The sequence below is a fragment of the Mirounga angustirostris genome, unplaced genomic scaffold (genome assembly GCF_029215605.1).
Source record: "Mirounga angustirostris isolate CCGP_5_RB_7025 unplaced genomic scaffold, mMirAng1.0.hap1 SCAF_5, whole genome shotgun sequence".
Lineage (NCBI taxonomy): Eukaryota > Metazoa > Chordata > Mammalia > Carnivora > Phocidae > Mirounga > Mirounga angustirostris.
Genome location: NW_026991713.1, coordinates 75,631,743 through 75,657,314, shown reverse-complemented (window position 1 = coordinate 75,657,314; position 25,572 = coordinate 75,631,743). Strand labels below are relative to the sequence as shown.

The 25,572-nt window shown below is 38.0% G+C and overlaps 1 protein-coding gene and 1 pseudogene across 5 annotated transcripts in view; both read right to left on the bottom strand.

Moving 5' to 3' along the window:
• The window catches only part of DENND5B (DENN domain containing 5B), a 188,972-nt gene that overhangs the window by 106,538 nt on the left and 56,862 nt on the right, over nucleotides 1–25,572 (bottom strand). For 3 of the 5 annotated variants that reach the window (XM_045873671.3, XM_045873672.3, XM_045873667.3), the window contains exons 2-3: nucleotides 8,804–8,869; nucleotides 5,410–5,519 (exon numbers count right to left, since the gene is read on the bottom strand). In XM_045873671.3, coding sequence (XP_045729627.2) covers nucleotides 5,410–5,519; nucleotides 8,804–8,869 — 176 coding nt within the window. Of the gene's footprint in view, nucleotides 1–5,409; nucleotides 5,520–7,701; nucleotides 8,119–8,803; nucleotides 8,870–25,572 lie in introns of those variants that run through there. The other 2 variants (XM_064591429.1, XM_045873668.3) reach the window with 2 other exon arrangements.
• On the bottom strand, nucleotides 17,466–24,369 carry LOC135364617 (small ribosomal subunit protein eS6-like; annotated as a pseudogene).

Below are 25,572 nucleotides of genomic sequence, written 5' to 3'. Positions count from 1 at the left end.
ATGTGACTAACCTGAAGCTACCATGCTAGAGACCATATGTAGAGATCGCACAGAGACAGAGGATTCCCCGGCAATGTTCCTAGCCCTGGAGATAGATCTGTGAGTGAGTGAACCTTCAGAAGACTCCAGTCTTTAGCCTCTGAACCACTCTAACTGACACCCAGTAGAGCAGAGGGTGCTTGCTAAACCCTACCCAAATTGCAGATTTGTAAGCAAAGTAAGTTTTGTTGTTTTAAATCAAGAGTCAACAAACTTTAGTCCTTAGGTCCAATCCAATCAGCCACCTGTTTAGGTAAATAAAATTTTATTGGAATGCAATAGTGCTCATCCATTTAAGCATTGTCTGTGTCTACTTTTGCACTACAACAGCAGAGATGAGTAACTGACAGAAACTGTATGGCCTACAATGCCTCAACTATTTACTATCTGGCCTTTTATGAAAAAAAAAAATTGCTAACCCACAACCCATGTTTTAAGCCACTTAAATAGTACTGGGGTGGTTTGTTATACAGCAATAAATAATGGAAACACTCCCTTACTTTCTTTAAGTTTCCACATAAATACTATCTTAAAGAACCTTCCTTTATCATTCCATAAAAAATACTGTTTTCATCCTATAAATGCCATTAAAATGTCACTTTTCCTCTAGAAAGTCTTTAGTATATGGGGAAGAAATTAAAGTCTTGGACTGCTGCATACAAATGTACATTGTATACTGACACACACTACTAGTTTCTCTATTTGGTTTGGATCTCTAGATTGTAAATCTAGAGTGCTATATTTCTAGGACTATAAACGTATAAGAGTACCACACACAGAACAATATACTATTTAGGGCCATAAAAGGTGACTGATAATAAATATAAAAAGCAAAAAGCAAAAACCATGTAGTTTAGTATTATTAGGTCAGTGAAAATGTCTTTATATTTCATATCACATGAGAGACCTAGAAATTACAAAGGTAGCTTTACATAATTATTTTTATATATGTTGAAAAGAATTAAATTACTATGTATATTTGAGTAGAATAAGACACAGAGTTAGGTAAACACACACAAATACCTGACTTTGTTAGAGGAAAATTTGTTTATTCCGCATCTTGGGAACAGTTGTGTAAGGAAAGGCCATGGCAGGACCTTTTCATAGTTAGGTCTTCACATTAAAACTGCTTTCTTTAACAACAAGAGGAGATCCTCTGCTGATTTATGAATAAAAACTCATCTGACACATCTACTACAGTAAATAAAGATTGTAGGAAGGAAGATTTGAATCCCTCTTGCTCCAGGCTATGCTCAAATTTATTTGGGATAGTGCATGCCATATATGTATTTGTTGAATGAATAAACAAACAAATGAACAAGAAAACAAACAAAACAACAGCTAGGGGTATAGGACCAGATTAGCTCCTCTCCTGATTAAGTCTATAGTTCTCTTTTTACATGTACTATAATACAGAAACGTAGTGACCTCCAAAGTCAAAATAAAGATTTCATTTAATTGATAGGCTTTCCTGACATCATAAACCACAAAATTACAGCTCCAACTGTTTTTGCACAGCTGCCAAATATTCCCTTAAGGTTTTGTAGCTTTCTTGAGCATGCATTCAAACATTTACAGGAAAAGCTTGCCAAAAGTTGTGCTCAAAGTAAAGAATGACTTTCTATGCTACAGATAACAGATGTTAAGAATTCTTAAATTCTCTTCCTACGAATCAAAAAAAGTAAGAATTGCATTTCTAATCTGGGAACCATGACTTGGAAAATGCTACTGCCTTTTCATTTTTAAAAGTGAGAATTCTTGTATGAATTGTCAGGTTTATTTTTCAGAAAACCTGAGACATAAAACAAGATTTGTTCATGAGGGCATTCAACAATCTCTTGTTATCCCTAATAATGCCTTTTATTAACAACAGCCCCTCTCCAACCCACTCTCCCACAATAAAACAACTAAACATTTAGGGCTGTCATTGTTTATCAGATTGCTACTGGTAATTAGATTACTTTAGCCAAAGTAAGCTCACAGTGCTGTGTACCCCCTCCTTGAGCAACTACATGTCCTTATTATCCCTCTGGACTATTTCAGGTGGTTTGGCTAGAATTTTAACAATTCCTTTTCCCATCTTCTATAGTTCTGTGACTTCCATGCCCTCTCTTATTATACAAATAAAAGATAAATTATTCAGAGTTGGTCTGTTTGCCCCTCCTTTCTCCTACCTTCATTCCCTCTCTCCCTTCTTTTTCCTTTAATAAATATTTATTTTATGTCATATATTACATTAGATCTTGGTAATTCAAAAGACGAATATGAAAATAATCTCTTCGGGGAGTTCACAGTCTGGTAAAAAAGACAAACACACAAACTAATGGTTATAAAATAATGCGATCAGTGCTGCTGCAGAGTATGTTCAAGACATTATAGAAATAGAGGAGAGAGAGCACCTAACTACTTCTGCTTAAGATGATTTTGCAGGGGAGGTAATACCTGACTAGACAAAGACAGGGAAGGGAAGTATTGTAAGTAAGCAAACATTCCTTTGTTTATTCAATGACTTCAGCCTCTACTGCGTGTAAAACTAGAGATATAGCAATGAATAAGCGAGAGTGTACCTGTCTTCACGGTGTTTACATTACAGCAGGAGACATAGAGCTGATAACTAGCTACATAATCAATTATTTAATTCCAACTGTGAAAGGTGCTACAAAAAGGTACAAGGTGCTAAAAGGTCCTAAGAGAACCTGAAGGGACCTGACTGAATGTTGGAAGGGTGGTCAGGGATGGTGTCTCTGAAAAAATTGTGTTTAAAATGAAACCTGAAGGGTAAGAATTCACCAGGGGAAGGACAAGTGGAAGAATCCTCCCAAGAGAAGTGGCCGCAGAAGCAGAAGCTTTAGTGTGAAGAATGGAAAGGAGAAGTCCAGGTAAGAGAGTTTGGGAGTTTGGACTAAGGTCTGGGTGTATAGAAACAGAGAGAAGTAGATAGATAACTGATTGCACATGGGAGAGGGTAAGAAAGTGAGAACTTTCAAGGATAATGCCAGATTTTCAGCTTAGGCAACTACATGGATGGCTGTACCATTCACTGACCAAGGCTAGTGGGAAGACTGTGAATTCAGTTTTGGACATGTTAAGTTTGAGATGCCCATGAAATATTCTAGCTCCAAAGTTAAGAAAACCAGTGGGCTTCCCTGGTAATGGCTGGATTAGAGCCCCATTCCTACGGTTCTATTGTGAGACAGGAACTTAAACTTGGATGAAAATGAGGGCTTACTTTCATTCTAATGTCAAACCTATTAATCTAACTAAGGGTTATCTGTCTCAAATTCAAGAACTTGCTGAGTCCGTAAAAAGTATATTTAGCTCTTTTTCCTTCAAATCTTACAAGATGGGCATCTGAATAGGTTTTCTTTAGTCAACCCTTTACCCTTTACTCTTTGCTCATCATTCCACCCTACCCTTTTTTGTGATCAAATAGTAAACTGTAAACTTAGAGCTTTATAGATTATAAAAAGCTTTATAACAGTTATGACTTTTAAGATTTTATTTATTTATCAGAGAGAGAGAGGGACAGAGGCAGGCAGAGGGAGAAGCGATGTGGGACTCGATCCCAGGACCCTGGGATCATGACGTGAGCCGAAGGCAGATGCTTAACGACTGAGCCACCCAGGCGTCCCACAGTTATGACTCTTTTAGTTACTTAAAATTTAATCATATATCAGATGTTTCATTTAGAATATACAATACAGAATCTTTATATTTCATATAAGCTGCTTAAAAAGGTATTGATCATATTTTCTTCCTAACAATCCCTAGGTTCACTACATTCTTAAGGGTAAGACCTACTGACCAGAACCTTATATAAATAGTCATGGATACCAAAATGCAGATTACCTCAAAGAGATCTGAAATGGGGGAGGAGGAGGCAGGAGACCTTCAGCTCCATTTGCAATGCTTTGCTTCATTTAAGAGAAAAAGCACCGATCTGAAGCAAATTCATCAATGTTGAAATATGTCAGTTCTGGGTATATGACTGTTGTATTGTTTTGTTTTATGATACTCTCCCCTACCCCTTTTTTTCATGAAGATATCTCAATCGGTAACCCAAAGAGATATAAAAAGCAATTAATTCAGAAACAATTTCACCTGTCATTATTTATTTTCTATTACATTTGCATGGCACTCATGGAATTTTTTTTTTTATTAAAAAGTTCATTGCTTTGGAGTATTTAATTTCTGTATGAGATTAATGACCCTTTTTCAAAGCACCACTGTTGCTTGTTAAAGAAATGACTGATATTATAGAAGGTGATGACTCGCTGGGAGTGGGATTTTGCTAAAGGCAAGAGGAAAGCTTTATACCTCTAGGTGGGAATAAATTATAGCTTCATACACATGTACTTACTAATAAATCAGAGGAAATTAAGGGCAGTAAATCTATGACCCAAATGCAGACTAGTTTAATGGGATGCTTTTCAGAGATTTTCAAGGAAAGCCAGCAATTCCTTTTTGATTGGCAGCAATAACCAAAATGCTATGTGGTGCTTAACCATCAAAACACAAGCCTATGTGTTTATTCTTCATAGGAGACTTTGGTTGCTTACATAAAATAATCCCAGAGGCAAGAGGAAAGAAAGTAACAAAGATTAAGGAAGCTGATCCCTGGTTTAAAGATGAACGCTCTACAGACCCAACATGCACCTGGATGTTCATAGCAGCACTATCTACAATAGCCAGATAATGGAAACAGCCCATGTGTTCATCATGTGACAAATGGATAAAGAAGAGGCGGTATATATACAAAATGGAGTATTACTCAGCCATAAAAAAGAATGAGATCTTGCCATCTGCAACAACTTGGATGGAGCTAGATAGTATTATGCTAAGTGAAATAAATCAGTCAGAGAAAGACAAATACCATATGATTTCACTCATATGTGGAATTTAAGAAACAAAATAAATGAGCATAGGGGAAAAAAAGAGAGAAAGCCAAGAAACAGACTCTTAACTACAAAGAGCCAACTGATGGTTACCAGAGGGGAGGTGGGTGAAATAGGTAATGAGGATTAAGGAGTGCAGTGCACTTGTGATAAGCACTGGGATGTATGTAAGTACTGAATCACTATATTGTACACTTGAAACTAATATTACACTGTATGTTAACTAATTGGAATTTAAATAAAAACATAAAAAACAAAGAAAATGGGCTTTGAAGGTCTGTTATATACATTTATCTGCCCTGGGGACTGTAGGAAAGTAACTTACCTTCTCTGAGCTTCATTTCCACGTCTATAAAATGAGGACAATATTATCTATCTTAAAGAATTGCTTATTTAAAACATCAAATGAAATAACGTAGACACTGTCATTTTAACGAAATAAAAAGAAGGCTAAAGATTAAAAAAAACTACATACCATGCTCACTGCATCTTGATCGAAAGGGTTCCATTCTATATTCTCAGGATAGTGGGCCAGCACTTTGGATTTGAATGTTCTTCTCAGAGGACTCTGATCAAAATTTTCACCTATAACAAATAATTAATAATTAGTTGATATTTAGAATTTTTTCGAAAGCATGTAGTTTTATTTTTATTTTATAGATATATTGACAGATAATGTTGAAATCTGATTCAATTTCTACCTCTAACAGTCTGAGTTGTAAAATTCTCAATGGAACTGTTAATGAAAGGTTACTGAAAAGAAACTGTTAATAAAAGATCTGCATTTAAAACTTCAGAATCTGAGGCGCCTGGGTGGCTCACTTGTTAAGCGTCTGCCTTTGGCTCGGGTGATGGTCCCAGAGTCCTGGGATCGAGCCCCGCATCGGGCTCCCTGCTCAGTGGAGAGCCTGCTTCTCCCTCTCCCACTCCCCCTGCTTGTGTTCCCTCTCTCGCTGTCTCTCTCTTTGTCAAATAAATAAATAAAATCTTTAAAAATAAATAAATAAAACTTCAGAATCTGAATTTCAACACCTTGGGCAGACAACTATACTAAAAATCAAGATCTACTCAAATAATCTTTGCTGTAACCTAATTATTGTCCTCATTTCAATATGTGGTGATAAAAAAAATCTACTTGGAAACATCTAATTTATTAACAAAACATCCCGAATTTAGCATCCTGCATCATACTTCTGATCCTAAGATTTTGTACATGGACAGACACAATGCTGCCGCACTCAAAGGAGGCAATTTTGCTTGAGCTGCCACAGAAATCTGACAAATGTGACTGCATCCAGGCTTTTACAAGTAACAGAATTAACAGAATTAGAAACATCATTACTGAGTTGTCTAGTAGACACACTAAACCTATGAAAAGAAACAAGCTATTCCAAGCCAAACTCATCACCTGTCAAAATTCAGGAAAAATAAAGTCAGGCTATACTTCGATTATTATATATAAATAAACTTCAATTATAGCTGTCAGCTCAGTTCTTTATCTCCTTGACCAAATTAATTCCCATGAGACCTGTTTCCCACAAATGCCTTAGTTCCATAAAATATGTTAATGTGGATGGCTCTTAAATTCTCAATGTCAAAAAGTTGAGACTGAAGAATAGTTTGTGTAAAACACAAACTATTATATCAAAAGATAAATGCTACTTACCAGTATTTGTACAAGTAAAAATACCAAGTAATTTGTAAATCATAATTGGGCATTTAGTTAGACTCAGTTTCCATTTTTGGTAAAAATATGAAAAGATGGATACTAAAACACCTTTTAGTGCAAAACTTAACATATCACAAAAGGAGGGAAAAGTTACACTCTAAAATCTTGTTGGAAACTGCAATATAAAATACACAGAAGCTTTTCTGAATAAAGGCACATAGTTTATTAAATAGATTTGCTGCAGAAACTGTATTGTTTCTCATTTAAGCCCTGGTTAATGATCATTTTCCTTTGGATTCCTCTTACTTATCTAGGCAAATGTTTCACCTCTAGTTTTCTACTCCATATATCTACCTTCTAAGAGATGGGGTAGAGAGCTTTCATTTCTAGAAGAAGAACTGTCAAAAGCATCCCTGAGGACGGTTTATGAATTTCTGCAACATGCCTCTAGAGTGTGCTTACAAAGTCAATGGAAAAATGTGGAACTGTCCAGGAGTCAGTGTGCCTGAAGAAAAGAGTCAGGGTTCAGGATACCTGACTTCAGGAAGGGCAAATGACATTCTTTAAGCTGATACTAGATTCTCATGCAAGCACTAAGAATTTTTAGATTATTCACTTCTTCATTAAAAAAAAAGAAGACGATGACTAGGGGCACTTGGGTGGCTCAGCTGGTTCAGCATCTGCCTTCAGCTCAGGTCATGATGTCAGGGTCCTGGGATCGAGCCCTGCATTTGGCTCTCTGCTCAGCGGGAAGTCTGCTTTTCCCTCTCCCTCTCCCTCTGTGATCTCTCTTGCTCTCACTCTCTCTCAAATGAATAAAATCTTAAAAAATAAAAAAGACTACTTTTCACTTCACTTTAAGTCACAGAAAACACAAAACAAAAATTCCCTCTTGGTTCTAAAGATCTATGCTGCTAACTCTGCTACTGACAGGAACAGGATATCCTCAGATAATATACAGCAACCAAGAATGCCTCTCCTTCACCCACCAACATATACCAGAAATGTTTATTTTTGTAAGTGTAAATAAAATGTGAAACACTGTGGGGGCAGAAGAAACAGCACATAATGCAAGATATAACTCCTTGCAACACTTACCTTTTAATGAATTCCTGCCTGAGTCTGGTTAAAAAAGTAACATTATCTTCATTCATATATCCAGTTATTAATGGGACAGAGGATAAATCAGAAAAGCCATGACAGTGCCATTTTCAATATAATTGTTCTGTTAACTAAGGAGCACCACACCCTCTTGAAGCACAACGGAATCACCCAGAAGACAGAGAAGGAAAACCGCCTTTTTCAGAGAGAAAAAATTTCACAAAAACAAAAAAATGAAAACACTCAATGAAACAGAAACACAAATCTACGAAAAGAAAAACAGAACCACCACCACCACTGCCACCACCACCACCAGCTACGAGACTGCCAAAAAGGGGGGGGGGCAATAGGAAAGGTCATTGCTGTATACATAGCTGTCTTGGCAAATACCATTTTGAAGTAAATTAAGGGAACAACCAACCATGTAGAAATTCTGATAACATTGTTAAGGATTTAGACATGAGTGGATGTAGTTATCACTACTATTACCAGCCAAAGAAGAGAATCCTGAAGATGACTTTTGGAGATGGGCAGTGGGGGGAACAACCTAATCTTCTCATTTTGAACCCATGTTATAAATGAACTTCTAACTTGGAATTTACTGCAAGGACTTAGCAGGAGAAATGAATTAGTCTAAGAATTGGGGTTCCCAGGCAATAGAAATGATACATATGCATTCTTAACTTAAATTCCACCTTTTAAACACTATCCTGAAATGAACAAGGATTATAAACTTGTGCAAATATTAATATCCCCCACTACAAATGCATATAAACTTAATTCCAAGTAATACTGCCAAGTAAACTGCTACTAAATTTAAGCTGCAATTCAGCCTTTCCTTCTAAAAAAAAATAGCATATATCTGCCAAGAGAGCTTAAGATCAGTGAATAATTTTTTCAAGGCTTGAAGCAAATGAGATCTTTACAAAAATTAAGATGCAGATGAGAGAACAGAAATACAATATAATACCTATTTTTGCCCAAGAAAAACAGAAAAAAAAAACCAAACCCCAATTATGATGGGCTTGGGGTGAATTAAAATAATGATTTCTAACACCTTAATTTTTATTTTTACTTTTATTTTTATTTTTATTTTTACCTGAAGTCGTATTTGCAGTATCTTGGCTCTTGCCATGACGATCTGCTTCTAGCCATTGGTACAAAACTACATAATGTAACAGAAACAAAAAACTTTATAAACAAAGAAACACAAACAAACACAAAAGCAAAATGACTTTGAAGAATGGAAAATGAGAATAACAAATTAAACAAAAGCAATAAACATGAGACATTAACATCAATGGAATGTAGCTTAACACCAACAGTATATAGCTTATAAGCTATTAGTAATAAGAAAGCACAGAGAATAGGTAATTGTATTTTAATGTAAGAAAAATACTATTTAAACATTTGTAACAGTTATTCATATGGGAAAAAAGCACATATATTCTTCTCAATGCTGATTTGAAGAGAAGTATCAGGAGAAAGCTAATGTTTCCATAGTCAGATAAAATATAAGACAAAATGACCAACTTTAAAAATTACATTCCAACTTCTGCACACCTATCAGAATGGCTGAAGTCCAAAAAACGGACTATACCAAATGCTGACAAGTACAGGAAGTAACAGTAACTCTCATTCACTGTTGGTGGGAATCCAAATTGGTACAGCCACTTTGGAAGACAGCTTGGCAATTCCTTTTTTTTTTTTTTTTTTAAGATTCTACTTATTTGACAGAGAGAGAGACACAGCAAGAGAGGGAACACAAGGAGGGGGAGTGGAAGAGGGAGAAGCAGGCCCCCCGCAGAGGAGGGAGCCTGATGCGGGGCTCGATCCCAGGACCATCATGACCTGAGCTGAAGGCAGACGCCTAACGACTGAGCCACCCAGGCGCCCCCAGCTTGGCAATTTCTTAACAAAGCTAAGCACAGTCTTACCATAGGATCCCATAGCTCTACTCTAATCTGGACAAAAACATCAGACAAATCCCAAGAGAAGCAATCTATAATATACCTGATGAATACTTGCCAACTATCAAGGACATCAAAAACAAGGGAAGTCTGAGAAGCACTCACAGCCAAGAGGTGCCTAAGGAGACATGATAACTGAATATAATGTGGTATATTGGATGAGATCCACCAAGAGAAAAAAGGACTTTAAGTAAACACTAAGGAAATCTGAATAGGATATATACAGACTTTAGTTAACAATTATGTATCAATTGATTTGTTAACTGTAACAAATATACTACTGTAAGATGTTAATGATAGGAAAAACTGTGTGGATGGGGGGGGTATGAGGTATATGGGAACCCTATTATCTTCTCAATTTTTCTAAAATCTAAAACTCCTCTAAAAAGCAAGTCTGTGTTTTAAAAAGCATTCCAATATGTAAGATAAGGACAAAATAGTATTATATCCAATCTTGTAAGTAACCTACCTTTTAAGAAATCATTCTATGCAAACAGGAGCTGAAGTATGCTCTGTACTAAGATTCCATTTAATCAACTATCCCTTTATGTGCTATTAACTAGGAAGTGTCAACTCTTGGAGGAAATTTTACCACAGTTAAGGACACAGACTGTTAGGAAATTCACACTAGACCTCTGTAACTGCAGCTTTGAAGAGTATAAAAACTTCTGAATAGGTTACCCAGATGTCTACAACTTTTAGATATCCAGTCTTCTCTTTAAAGAGTTAAATAATGATAATGTAGGGTCCTAATCACCAGGGAATCTTCCTATCTATACCTTGAAAGTCTGAATGATCTCAGGACAAAGGCAAAACTTCTACGCTGAGGGGGCTATTGGCCCACAGATACTGTGAGAGTTCTGTATCCCAATCAAGGTTTGCAGAAACTTTGTACACTCTCCCTTCACAAAACAACAAGAGAAAAACCAAAGAGCTGGGGAAGGTAGCCTATGGAACTCCTGGACTGAAGGAAAAAAGGAACTATCTGATCCATTATAAATCCTGCAATCACCGAGGAGGTTATTTGGATCTTTCCAGACAGCCAGGTGGTATACTGACATTTATCATCAGGGATAGATGGCTCAAAACAGACCTTTGAAGAGCCCCCACACATACACCCATGCAGTGTGCAAGGTCACTGGCTGAGGGTGCCCCAGTGGGCACACAAGTCAGTATACTCCCCTCCAGGATACTGCACACTTCTGGGAGGCAAATAATTGTTACGACTGGGACTAGCAAGGAAGAACTCGAGAAGCAGACCTCACTCATTTTTTACCTTTCTAGTTTACAGGAATAACTACTCATTAGAGTACAGAAGTAGCAGATTAGAGAAGTATTAGGCCATGACACAAAAATCTCCCCATTTGGAAAAAAGCAAGTATGGACTTTACAACTGACAATGAATATCACTCTCACAAAAATGAGATACAAAAGAGAGGAAACTAATCCATTAACTGGTCTAACAATTCTGCCTAGCTTTCATCTAAAGGCTATTTTGCCCTGATTAAGGTAGAAGCTCTTGGGTGCATTTAAGGTATCACTAGGAATATTTACCAATAGTTCAATTACTTAATATAGCTCCTGTTTCTGGTTTTACCGAGAAAAAGAAAAAAAGGAAAAAATATGAAAGCTATTCCAGGTGAACTTACACAGAGAATTATACATAAGCAAAAGTCTTTTTAGTAAATTTAGGTATTCAATTGTTTTATCCTTGCCTCCAGATTACCCATGGTCTAAATATTTCAGAGAATTTCCAGTGAAATAAGTCCATCTGCTTCATGCAAAGCTATAATGTGAATGACCATTAGATCAAATTTGGATTTCAAAGCCCACTTTATAGCACATTTAAAAATATAATGTATAACTAAAAAAAGAAATGTGACAGATATTTTTACCTAATATACCACAGTGCAAAGGGGTAGTTCTAGAAGGACTGGGCTAAAAAAATTTAACTCCCATAAAGCATCTGAAATATGTTAAAATACAGAGTCTGCTGCTATGTTTGTAGTCCCTGACTATATTGTGCATTCTCTTCCTTGGTAACTTTCTAGATTGCTTTTTACTGTGCTCCTATACATAATAAATGCAGTTCTTTAAATATGGGACAGAATTTGCCCATTTTTTATGGATGTTCTCTACCCTTCATAGAAGAAGCCATATACCCACTACTAGTTACTAATTAATGCTATAGGTTTTAACCCATGATGGGCCTGTTAGACTTTCTAAAAACACAACTTCTATATCCAGTCAGCAATCTTGCTAGTCATAAAGGGAATCAAGCAAAAGAAGCTGGGATCTCTGAAAATTCATAGATCCTACTGAGGAATAATCATCAATAAAAAAACCATGAACCCTGGTAATCTTAAAAGTTTGTCTTAAGATATTAATAAAAGTACACCAACATCAATCTAGTAAACTTTGAATTTCTAAGAAATTCACAGTATATTTCATTCTTGATCACATCAAAATTAAAGAGCCATACTCTGTTTAGCTAACACTAAAATACACTTTTAATTACTGAAGTTTATTCACTGGAAACCAAGAGTATACAGCACAGTTATTCTGTTTCAACCTGGTACCTCCATTTAATTCTGTCACTAATCACCTGGAGTTGGCACAGACATCACTTGTTAAAAGGCACGGACCCCAATAGGACTGCCCTGACTTCAGAGGTCACCAGCCCACCAGCCCTTCTGACATACTGGCTATACATCTGGGAGTTTCCATAACTATCAGGTTTGATAATTCAGTAGAAAACTCATGGAACTCAGGAAAGCACTATTACTTGTGATTGCAGTTTTATTACAAGAGCTACAAATCAGGGCGCTTGGGTGGCTCAGTCGTTAAGTGTCTGCCTTCGGCTCAGGTCATGATCCCAGGGTCCTGGGATCGAGTCCCACATCGGGCTCCCTGCTCCGCGGGAAGCCTGCTTCTCCCTCTCCCACTCCCCCTGCTTGTATGCCCTCTCTCGCTGTGTCTCTCTCTGTCAAATAAATAAATAAAATCTTAAAAAAACAAAACAAAAAAACAAGAGCTACAAATCTGAAGGACCAGACAAATGAAGACACACAAAGGGTGAGGTCTGGGAGGGAATGCAGTGCTTTCATGTTCTGTCCTGTGGAATCAGGGTATGTTACTTGCCACCATCACACACACATACAATGTGTTTATCAACCAAGAAGCTCCACTAACCTTTGGTATCTGGAGGGTTTTTTTTTTAGATTTATTTATTTATTTTGTGGGGGGAGGGGAGAGGGAGAGAAAGAGTCCCAAGCAGTCAGTGCAGAGCCCAACTCAGGGCTCCATCTCCCGACCTGAGATCATGACCTGAGCCAAAACTGAAAGTCGGAGGCTTAGCTGACTGCACCACCCAAGCGCCCCTGGTATCTAGAGTTTTTAATGGGCTTCACTACGTACACAAGACTGATTTGATGATTAGCCATATGACTGAACTCAAATCTCTAACCTCCTCCCTTCCCTAGAGGCCCAGTTGGCTCAAGCCCTCTGGTAACCAGCCCCTACCCCGAAGCTATCTAAGAGGAGCTCATCTTTACTTCATTAGGATAACACTCCTATTACTTAAGAAATTACCAGGGATCTAGAAGTTCTGTGCCAAGACTGGGACAGAGACCAGACAAATTCTTATTAGGCACGGGGCGCCTGGGTGGCTCAGTCGTTAAGCGTCTGCCTTCGGCTCAGGTCATGATCCCAGGGTCCTGGGATCGAGCCTTGCATTGGGCTCCCTGCTCGGCGGGAACCCTGCTTCTCCCTCTCCCACTCCCCCTGCTTGTGTTCCCTCTCTCACTGAGTCTCTCTCTGTCAAATAAATAAATAAAATCTTAAAAAAAACCCCAAATTCTTATTAGGCACTGTGCATTCTACCACCAAGCACAGAACACAGTAGCAGATTATTTACTTGCAAAAATAACCTTAGCAATGGATTCAAGATCTATAGTCCTCTGATAATGAGGAATAAACAAAGCACTTTGCTTCTAAGCCATGCTTTACATCCTATCCCTTTTCTGATAAAATACGAAAGAAGAAAAAAACTTTAAAAAGTCATTGAAGTATTGTAACTGATATTATAAAACCCTCTAAGAGGAAAGGTCCATAATTTTTAGGTAAATAACAAGTACCATGCGTTTATCAGTGCTTAGTAAATTATTTTTATTATTTTGGAAAATATAACAGTGATTTTCAAATAATAAGCATAACCAAGAAAACAAGGTTCTAGTTCTAGTTGAATATTCTGGGTTCTAGTAGCCTAGGGCAAACCACACTTTCTTTGAGCAAAGTTTTCCTCATACATAAAATACAGATTACATAATAACACATTAGTATTATTACAGCTCTATCTTGTATGAGGATCATTTATGCAATGTATTTCTGGGAAAGCATATTAATGTTAGTATTTGATGCTGCATGTTATAAAGTATAAAACGAATCTTCCTTATTGCTAAAGGAATATTCTCTGCTAAAATGACATCAAGAGAGCTACCCTTTGCCTTCAGGAACAAAAGAAAGGCAACTGCCATTAAAATATTTATAGCTGACAAATAACACTATAGGGCTAGATTTCTAAGATGATTCAAACTGAAACAGTTCTGCTGTATGACTCAAAGAAGCAGTTATTTGCTCAGAGTTAACACAGACTTTTCCCTTCATTTCTGTTCATTACTTTTTGCTGCCAATACTCTCACCAAAAAACAAACAAACAAATAAATAAATAAAATTATAAGTAGTCAAAAACAAGTAACTCAGTTCAGTTTACACAGGGATACCAAGGAACATATACAAGAATACCACTTTCTTCCTCTTACTCTCTTCAACAAAATAAAGCAAAAAACCTCTATAAGAAATCAACAAAGTTCTCTAGAGAAAAGATATAAACTACAAGATAGGAAAAAGGATACATGTGTTTTACTAATGCTCCCCTACCTCTGGTCTATGAAATTATTTTAATATGAGCAAAATAGGGCAAAAAATGTTAATAAGATTTACCAAGAAAGAAAATCTTCCTATAAGAATCAAACAAAAGCATTATTAGTCCAACAATCACCTGAAGTTTTTTGCAGCTGATATAACTGTTGCTAAGCAAAAGTGGCCTCTGGGTCTCTTCATCAGTATGCACTTTTATCCAAAGGCCCTAAAGGCCCTCCCCTAATATGCTGAGTGTTAGCTAGAACATTCAGGACTTCAGTTCTTAAAATGGTATTGGGGGAAAGCACACACCTATAAAATTATGGTCCACGTATCCCAGGAGGAAGACAATGTGACCTGTTAGATGACGAGAACTTCTCAGTTCTACAAGAGGCTGTGATTCCCAGAGCTACTGTCTAGCATATTTTAGAAAAGTTAAGAAAAAAGTCAAGTCACCTTGGTAGGGGGCAAAAAAACCATTTTAACCACTTTCCAAAGTTTTCAAAATTGACAGAAAACAAAAAAAACAAGGATAAAAATGGGATGGGAGAGAATTTTTCTCTTCCTTATAGGAAAAACAAAGTCTGCCTTCCTCTCTCCATCAGACATAGAAGAAAACCCTCAAGATGATCTCAAGCCCTGGGTTGGTTTGTTTGCTTGTTTTTTTAAAGAAGGGTTAACACTAAAAGTAATCCTATCAAAAGGGATTCATATTTACTGTTTTCACTCTAGCGCTCAGAGTATTATCTGGTACTTAGCCAGGACATTTGACTGACTGACTGATTAGGAGTCATGCTAGATTTCTAGATTTTAGATTCTAGATTTCTCCCCTTCCCTCATCTGAATCCATCTCCTTTCCTTCCATATTCAAATAGTCACTAAATTTTGCAATTTATACCTCCTTAATATCCCTCCAAATCAGCCTTTCCTTTCTCTTTTCACTGCTACACTGTTAACTGAGCCTCAAGCCAGACTCAGAATATTGCTACAGCTTCCTAACTTGTTTCCCTGCCATACACTGTACCTTAAACTCCCCTTCTAGGGGCGCCTGGGTGGCTCAGCCGTTGAGCATCTGCCTTCGGCTCGGGTCATGATCCCAGGGTCCTGGGATCGAGCCCTGCATTGGGCTCCCTGCTCCACGGGAAGCCTGCTTCTCCCTCTCCCACTCCCCCTGCTTGTGTTCCCTCTCTCACTGAGTCTCTCTCTGTCAAATAAATAAATAAAATCTTAAAAAAAAATAAAAAATAAATTCCCCTTCTAATTCATATCTCATTGTCCCTTTTCTCTCTGTCCCTCTCTTTTTCTTTCACTCAAGTATTTTTGAAGCTCTATGAGCCAAGGCACTATTCTAGGCTCTAGAGATATAACAGAATAGCAGATTGCATTCTTCAAAAATAGCCACAACAGTATCTCCTGTCCTACATGAGCTTTTGAAACTCCATCAGAAAGTAGAGTCCCTGTCCCCAGTCCTTAAACCTGGAAGGGCCTTGTGACTGACTGCCTCAAATGAAAGAATATAGCAGAAGTGAGGCTATGGCTTCCATGGCTGTCATAGAAAGTGCCATGCATTTCCACCTTGCTCTCCTGGAACACAGGTCCTTAGAGCATAGCTACAGTGCTGTCAGAAAGCCCATGCAGCCTCTGGAGAAGCCCATAAGGACAGCAACTGAGGGTTCTAGCCCACAGGCTGGACTGAGATCCCAGCCTATAGTAAGCAGTATAGCCTGCCAGCCAGGGAGTGAGCCACCTGAAAAGTTGGTCCTCTGGACCCCTGTCAAACCACTCATATGATGTCAACTAAGCAGAGACAAATTAGTCTCACCACACTCTGCCCAAATTGCAGAACTGTGAGCTAAATAAATGACTGTGTTTTAACCTGATAATTTTGAGGTAGTTTGCTATGCAACAATAAATAACTGGAACAAACAGTGGAACAAAAAGGCAAAAAATCCTTGCCTTTCATAGCGTTTACCTCGGAGGAGACAAATAATAAATATAAATTATATAATATGCTGGAAGATAAAAAGTGCAATGGAAAGTTAAAAAATAAGAATAGAGGAAGGCCAGCAGTACAGGGCATAGGTTGCAATATTATATAGGGAGGTCAGAGTGGGTGCCTCATTGAGAAAGTGATGTCTGAGCAAAAATCTGAAGAGGTAAAGGAATTAATCTTATCTCCTCAGGAAATCAAAGTGAACTAAGATACCAATCTTACAAATTTAGTTCCCCATCACCTAGAGTCCAGACTCCTTAAACAACACTTGAGGACCACACTATGACCTAGCCCTGCATTTCCAGCTTCAGTTTCTGAGGCTCCCCTACTCCCTATACACCCTGTACTTGAGCCACGCCAGATGACTTGTAGTTCCCTTTTAAGTACCGTGCTCTATGGGTCTTTGCAAGGCTTCCTCTATCTGGAATGTCTTTCTCCCTAAATAAAAATAATAGTTTTTTCTTTTTTAAAGATTTATTTGAGAGCGAGAGGGAGAGAGAGCACGTGTGTGAGCACACAAGTGGGAGGGGTAAGAGGGAGAGAAAATCCCAAGCTGAGCGTGGAGCTGACATGAGGCTTGATCTCATGACCCCAAGATCATGACCTGACCCAAAACCAAGAGTTGGATGTTCAACCAAATGCACCACACAGGTGCCACCCCCAACTTTTTTTTAAAGAAATAATAGTTTTCTACTATTCCCTTGATAAATTCTGACAAACTTGGCAACTTTAAAACAACACCCACATTTATTATCTCATAGTTTCTGTGGGTCAGAAGTCTGGGCATAAAGTGGCTCTGCTGGCTCCTTTGTTCCAGGTCTCACGGTATTGAAATCATCCTGTTGTTAGTGCTTCCGTCCTTTCTGGAGGCTGTGGGGAAGAATCCCTTCTAAGTTCACCCGGGTTGTTAGCAGAATTCAGTTCCCTGCAGTTACAGGGCTAAGGTCCCTATTCCCTTGCTAGCTGTCAGCAGGGCTGCCCTTTGCACCTAAGGCCTCTCTCTGGTCCCTCCATGGGGCCCTTACATCTCAGAATCAGCAACAGCACAATGAACCCTCCTCATCCTTGGAATCCTCTGAGTGCCTTTCTGCCAAATCTGAGTTTCTCTTTTAGGGATTCATGTGATTACAACTGGGGAAACTGGATAATCCAAGCTACTCTATTTCATGATCAGCTAATTAGTAACTTTAATTACATCTATGAATCTCCTTCACAGCAGTACCTAGATTGGTTTGACTAAACAGGAGACAGGAATCTTGGGGGGACATTTTTAGAATTCTGCCTACTATACACCTCCCTCCTTGTCTGCCTGCTAGGTTCCTATAGGTCTTTAAGATTCTTCTTAGGAGAAACTTCATTTGGGAAACCTTTCTTGACATGTACAGGGAAAGTGAGGAGTTTCTTCCATAACACAACTTAAAATCTACAAGTAAGAACAGATAATTTTTATGGCCCGACATCTTAAAATTCCATAAGCTTAATTTTTAAATGAACCACTGTTGTAGAAACATTGTACTAAATATTAGCTGATGTGTTAAAATAAAAATATTCCTTGATGGTAAAGTTTAGGACAAAGCACTTCTTTTCTTGGTCAGCACACATGTGTGTGTGAATATAATGCTCTCCCCTCTGCATTTTTAAAAAAGGAAATAGTATTGTCAAGTTTTTGGAACTGTGTTCTAATAATTACTATACATATTGCTATCCACTTACCTTATTATATTAAAACTGTTAAATTCTATCTCCTCCTTTAAATTTTAAGCTCTTCAACATATTCTTCATCCTTACATTCTTACACATGTTCAATAAAATTTGTTAAATAAATGGACAAATGAATGGAAATTGTACTCTTTGGTCTGAATTATTTATTCCAGAGTTTGTAAGACTTACTTAAAGCATTGGTACCTGCGAAAATGATTTATTTTAAAATTTTATATTACTACACTTTATAAACTATAAAAACTGAAACGTAATTTAAGAAACAGAATTAGCCCGGGTGCCTGGGTGGCTCAGTCGTTAAGCGTCTGCCTTCTGCTCAGGTCATGATCCCAGGGTCCTGGGATCGAGCCCCGCATTGGGCTCCCTGCTCGGCGGGAAACCTGTTTCTCCCTCTCCCACTCCTCCTGCTTGTGTTCCCTCTCTCGCTGTCTCTCTCTGTCAAATAAATAAATAAAATCTTTTAAAAAAAATAAACAAAATTAGCCCAATTTCTTTAGAACATTTTATTTCTTTTTCAATTTGTGTTACTTGTAAATTGAAATCTGATACCTATCTTATTTCAAAGAAAAGAACATAAAAATATTATTATTATATGTCTGTCTACTGTGGTATCACTTGATCAGAATTTTATTATTCTTTGCTTTGAATCTTAGATTTCATGACTAACTTTTTTTAAAAGTAAACTTTAGTTTTTAGAATGTTTTTAAGACCTACAGAAAAACTGGGAAGATAGTACGGAGTGTTTCTATATCCCCACCAAGCAGTTTTCCCTATTAGTAACATATCACATTAGAACAGTACATTTGTGGGGTGCCTGGGTGGCTCAGCCAGTTAAGTGTCTGACTTTTGATCTCAGCTCAGGTCTTGATCTCAGAGTCATGAGTTCAAGCCCCAGGTTGGGCTCCACACTCAGTGTGGAGCCTACTTAAAACAAAACAAAAAAAGAATGGTACATCTGTTACAATTAATGAAACAGTATTTATACATTATTATTAACTAAAGTATATACTTTAGTCAGATTTCCTGAGGTTTTTTTTTATATAACAATTTTTTTTTAAATTTTATTTATTTATTTGAGAGAGAGAGAATGAGAGACAGAGAGCATGAGAGGGAGGAGGGTCAGAGGGAGAAGCAGACTCCCTGCCGAGCAAGGAGCCCGATGCGGGACTCGATCCCAGGACTCCAGGATCATGACCTGAGCCGAAGGCAGTCGCCTAACCAACTGAGCCAACCAGGCGCCCAGATTTCCTGAGTTTTTACTTCAGGTCCTTTTTTCGTTCCAGAATCCCATCCAAAATACCACATTACATTTAGCCATGATGTCTCCCTAAGCTCTTCTTGGCCGTGACAGTTTCTCTGACTTTCCTTGTTTTAGAAGACACTGACAGTTTTTGGTTTTGTTTTCTGATGTCTGACCTTATTTATTTCTTACTCTTAGAAAATCTCATTTTTGACTGGACTCACTTAGAGGTAAAAGCTCTCAGAGAGGACAGCCTCCTTCTCTTGGCCATCTGTTCCTGGCATTTTTCTTAGGCCTCCTACATTCTCTTGGCTAAAAGTTTAGCATATTCTGCAGCCTCTTCCTTATTTTTCTTAGTACACTGTTTCTTCAGAGCGATATGCTGACGTTTGTGTTGGAGGACATGTGGAGTAACAAGACACTCAATCTTGGGTGCTTTGGTTCTAGGTTTCTTTCCTTCTTTGTTTAGGGACTTTCTCACAATATACTGGTAGACATCTTCTTCTTTAGAAAAGTCTGCAGATTCTGCTAGCTCTTTTGGGTGCCAGGTGACAAGGTACAGTAGTATCAGTGAGTCCAGAAATATCCTTCTCCCCCCCCCCTTTTTTTTTACAGTGACCAAGTTGAGAACACTGAGACTGGCATCCACAATGCAACCCCGAACAGATTTGTGCCTTTCTTTCTCTATCCTCCTTGGTCTGTAGCAGGAATGCTCCTTACTCAGCAGCAGTGGACATGGCCATGGATCGAGACATCCTGTTTCATGGGAAGCCTTGTTTGTCATCACCACCAGTGATGTGGACCACATAACCCTTCCAATTCTTCACCCAGAGCATCAGTAGCAACTTCTGTGGCCATATGTTTCTCATAAAAGGTATGAAGTTGCATTCAATGTCCACTTCAATAAGTTTTTGGCAGCCAGTAGCTTCATCCTAAAGCAGCCTACCACCTCTGAGGTGCCACAAAAAAGAGGACATTGACAGTTTTAAAGAGTACTGGTCAGGTATTTTATAGAAAGTCCCTCAAATGAGATTTGTCTGATTTTTTTCTAAGGATTAGGCTGGGGTTATGGGCTTGGGGGAAGATCACAGAGGTAAAGTGCCATTTTTATCACATCATATCAAGCTACGTACTATCAACATGACTTTTCACTGTTGATGTTCACCTTGATCACCTGGGTGAGCTAGTGTTTGTCAGGTTTCTCCACTGTAAAGTTCCTCTTTTTCTCCCCTTTTCCATACTATAATTTTTAAAAGGAAATCACTATACCCAGCCCACACTTAAAAAAGTAGAGCTGGGGTAGAGTATCTACATAAATTATTTGGAATTCTTCTGCAAGGAAGATTTGATTCTCTTCCCCCATTTACTATGTTATTTAACAATTTATTTACATCATTATGAACTTATGGATATTTTGTATTTTAGGTCATAATCCAATATACTTTTATTTTTTTGCTCAAATCATTCCACTTTTAACAGCTGGGAACTCTTTCATTTGGCTCTTGTGCCCCTTTGACATACCCCTATCTATGTATTGTTTTTGTATTTATTTAGCACTTCCTTACTTTCCAGCACTATAAGATGCTCTAGGTTCATCTTACATATTTCCTGCCCCATTTCTAGAATCAACCATTTCTCCAAGGATCCCTCAATCCTTTAATTGGAGAATGGTTTTAGAAATGAAGATCTGAGTGCCAGGTGTGCTCATTTCTACTGGGGTGTCATTGTTTCTAGGGGCCCTCAGAGGTTAGCCTATTTTTTACTTTCTACCTAAACATTCAGAAATAAAGTAAGGTTGCTAATATTAGTTTATAAATAAATTTTTAAACCTCTTTATAACAATATTTTGTAAAGTATTTGTTCCTTCTAAAAAAATATTTTCAGTAGTTGCCTCCTATTATGACTTTGCCTTTCCCCTCCACTCTACCAGCCTATCTCTACATATTCCTCAATTCTCAACCTAGAAGGGCAATGGGAGATACAGTTTTCAGGATTTTTGTTAAGATCTTTGGAGAATAGATGCCAAGTATATTTTTAGATATTTAATATCTGCTGATTTTATAAGTTCTGTGTACAAATGTAGTTGCAAAATAGGTTCAACTGTCAAACACAAAAAACTTTACCCTACGCTGCCCACATGTGGAAAGACTGCATGTATCTCATCCGTCCCAGAAGGAGGAGACAAGAACTAAGTACATATTTCTGTGAAATTCTTGTATTTCTCAGAATTTTTTATTTTGGATGGTTTGAAATCTTTCAAATACTAAAAATTTATATGTTTTATTAATAGGAGATTATTTTAAAGAAAAAATATTTCTTACCCCTAGAAAGTCTCTTTTCACTGGTTTTCCAGAACACTCAAAGTAAATATTACTTGGGCAGTTATTCACTTTACCTCATTTTCTTGCCTACACTGTACCTTCATTATGCAATTTCTCACAAACTCTATGATTCAAGTTGTCTCAACTAAAGAGCTTTATAAAAGGCCTTAGAATAGTTTCCACTCCCAGGGGCGCCTGGGTGGCTCAGTTGGTTAAGCGACTGCCTTCGGCTCAGGTCATGATCCTGGAGTCCCGGGATCGAGTCCCGCATCAGGCTCCCTGCTCCGCAGGGAGCCTGCTTCTCCCTCTGACCCTCCCCCCTCTCATGTGCTCTCTGTCTCTCTCATTCTCTCTGTCTCAGATAAATAAATAAAATCTTTAAAAAAAAAAAAAAGAATAGTTTCCACTCCCATATCTCTTTTTTTAAGATTTTATTTATTTATTTGACAGAGAGAGCAAGCACAAGCAGGAAGAGCGGCAGGCAGAGGGAGAGGGAGAAGCAGACTCCCCACCGAGCAGAGAGCCAGATGTGGCACTCCATCCCAGGACTCTGGAATCATGTCCTGAGCTGAAGGCAGATGCTTAACCCACTGAGCCACACAGGTGCCCCTCCCATACGTTATTTTTTTTAAAAAGCTTTCCCATTACATTCCAAATATCTTTACAAAGAGATTTATCAACTTGACAAATTTCATGTTACCTTACTTTACTTTTGGCTAAATTCACAATTTTCACAGAGCACTCTATGCAATCCCTCTTTTCACAATTAGTAACTCTATGCATTTTACATTGTCACTTTGAGACTATAAAATGTATTGTATAACTCTGTTTATACAGAGAATTGTCATGTTTGTTTATTTAGATGTAAACTATAAATTTCTTAAGTGGGAATTCAAAATTAAATAAAAAGCTAATAAAATTAAAGAATTATTTAAAATTTGGGAGGTTTGAGAATTGTTTCAGGGTAATGTAAGAACAATGAGGCTTTACTTTTTAGAGATATATACTGAAATATTTTAAATAAAATCATATGACATCTGGGATTTGCTTAAAAAATAGTATGGGGGTAGGGGGTAGAACAATGAATTGATAATTTTTGAAGCTGGATAATGGGTATATGAAGATTCACTGTACTACTCTATCTACTTCTGTATGTGTTCAAAATTCTCCATATAAAAAGTTTTAAAGCCACTAATGCCAAAAGAGGTTATTAATGGTAAGTTTAGTAAGTGCAAGCATAGCTTCAGAGGACAGAAAGTAAATGTTTCAATGTGTCTCTCTAAAAGATAATGACTCACTCCCCTCCTTTTATAAGACAACCACAATACCATTATGATACCTAAAAAATAATTTCCTAATATCAAAGATTCAACCATTATTCAAATTACCAATTTATCATAATGTCATTATTTTCTTTAACAGTTTGAATGAGGACCCAACTAAAATCCATATATTGTGGTATGTTGATATATCTTTTTTTTTTTTTAAAGATTTTATTTATTCATTTGAGACACAGAGATACAGAGAGAGAGAGAGCATGAGCAGTGGGAGAGGCAGAGGGAGAAGCAGCAGCAGACTCCCCGCTGAGTCAGGAGCCCGATGTGGGGCTCGATCCCAGGACCCTGGGATCATGACCTGAGCCGAAGGCAGACGCTTAGCCAACTGAGCCACCCAGGCGCCCCAACTTTCAAATTTAAAAATCTAAACACCATTTTCAGCTCTCACTCTACTTGGGCTTTCTATAGCATGTGACACTTGACTCTCCTTGCTCCCTGTGTTCTGTGACACCAATCTAAGTTCTTTCATTTCAATCAATATTGCAAGAGTCTTTCTGGACAAATATATTCTGAGATGGTTACTGTGTAGGTCCACAAACTAACGTAAGTAAAGGGTACTGTCTCACTTGAAGGAGGTGGACACTGCCATTATTAATCAGCTTGGGAAAAAACACCTCATGACGTGATAAGAAACCATGAAAGATCAAACTTAGACTGATATGAAGAAACTCTTCTCTCTCATTCCCTTGAGCCTAAACTGCAAGCAGTCCAGATGTGCCTAACAACCCTCCTCACTGTTGGGGAAAAAAGAAATTTCTGTCGTGTAGAAGCAGATCTTTACCTCAGCAAGGAGGCAACCCCCTACCTGGGAAAGAACATAACTCTGTAAAGGGCCCTAAAGGGTAAACTGATTCTATGAGAATGAGAGCAGTCACACAGATATTTTCCTAAACTGGTTATGTCACTTCCATTTATGATTTTCTTCTATCATCTTTACTAAGTATTTTGTGACGTCTTACAGTTTTCAGGTGTAAGAAATGAGAGACCAGTGCAGTAAAGAGAAAGCTGTACTCCACAAGACCAGCATAGTAGTAGCAGCAATGACTGCTGAGATCCCAAAAAAGATCTGGGATTGGAAAGTTCAGTTGCTCATATCCAAGTTGGTATTCTCTTTTCTCTACCAATTCCTATGGACTGGGCAGTTATTAAGGGAACTTACCTCCATGGGTTTCTCTTCTGCTGCTCCCCATATTTTGTGTTCCACTGGGTTCTATCTTTGCTCATTTTTTCTTCCTCTCCATACTATTCTCCACAGCTCATACTATCACCTATATTAATGACTTCCAAATATGTATCCCTAATCTAATCATCCAGGACAACATTTTCAAGTACCTATGGGAAATCTTTACCACAAGCTGTTAAAACTCAATGTATTCTAACTTGAACTCCTTATATATATGTCTCCCAGACTCTCTTCTTCCTCTATTCCTTCTGTCAATTAATGATAACAAGACTTGGGGCACCTGAGTGGCTCAGTCAGTTGGGTGTCTGACTTCAGCTTGGGTCATGATCTCAGGGTCCTGGGATCAAGCCCTGTGTTGGGCTCCCTGCTCATTGGGGAGTCTACATCTCCCTCTCCCTCTACCCACCTCCCAACTCGTGCGCGCCCTCTCTTTCTCAAATAAATAAAATCTTTAAAAAAAAATGATACCAGGACTCACCAAAGTCAAAACCTGGGATTGACTCTTCCTTCTCTCTAAAAAAGGCTGCAGAAAATAAAATGGAATGAAAGAAATTCCTTTCAGCATACAAAGTGTCTTCTGTAATAAAGAGGGTTCAATATCCTTATAACATGGAGAATCTTAGCTGTTCTGTTTCTGGAGCATAAATATAGAATCTAAATATTTAGTTTATAAAATATAAACTAAGCCATATGTGACCTTCAGTTAACTACTTAGTCTGTTTTCTGGAAACGAAAATGGCAATGATGAGTGAAGTTATATTATAAAAACAGTAACTAACATAAAGGTCCTTTTCTTTTTTTCTTTTTCTTTTTTTTTTTAAAGATTTTATTTATTTATTTGAGAGAGAGAGAATGAGAGAGAGCACATGAGAGGGGGGAGGGTCAGAGAGAGAAGCAGACTCCCTGCCGAGCAGGGAGCCCGATGCGGGACTCGATCCAGTGACTCCAGGATCATGACCTGAGCCGAAGGCAGTCGCTTAACCAACTGAGCCACCCAGGCGCCCTTTTTTCTTTTTTTTTTAAGATTTTATTTATTTATTTGAGAGGGAGAGAGGCAGAGGGAGAGGGAGAGGCAGGCTTCCCGCAGAGCAGGTAGCCCAACGCAGGGCTCGATCCCAGAACCCTGGGATCATGACCTGAGCCGAAGGCAGACGCTTAACGACTGAGCCACCCACACGCCCCTCT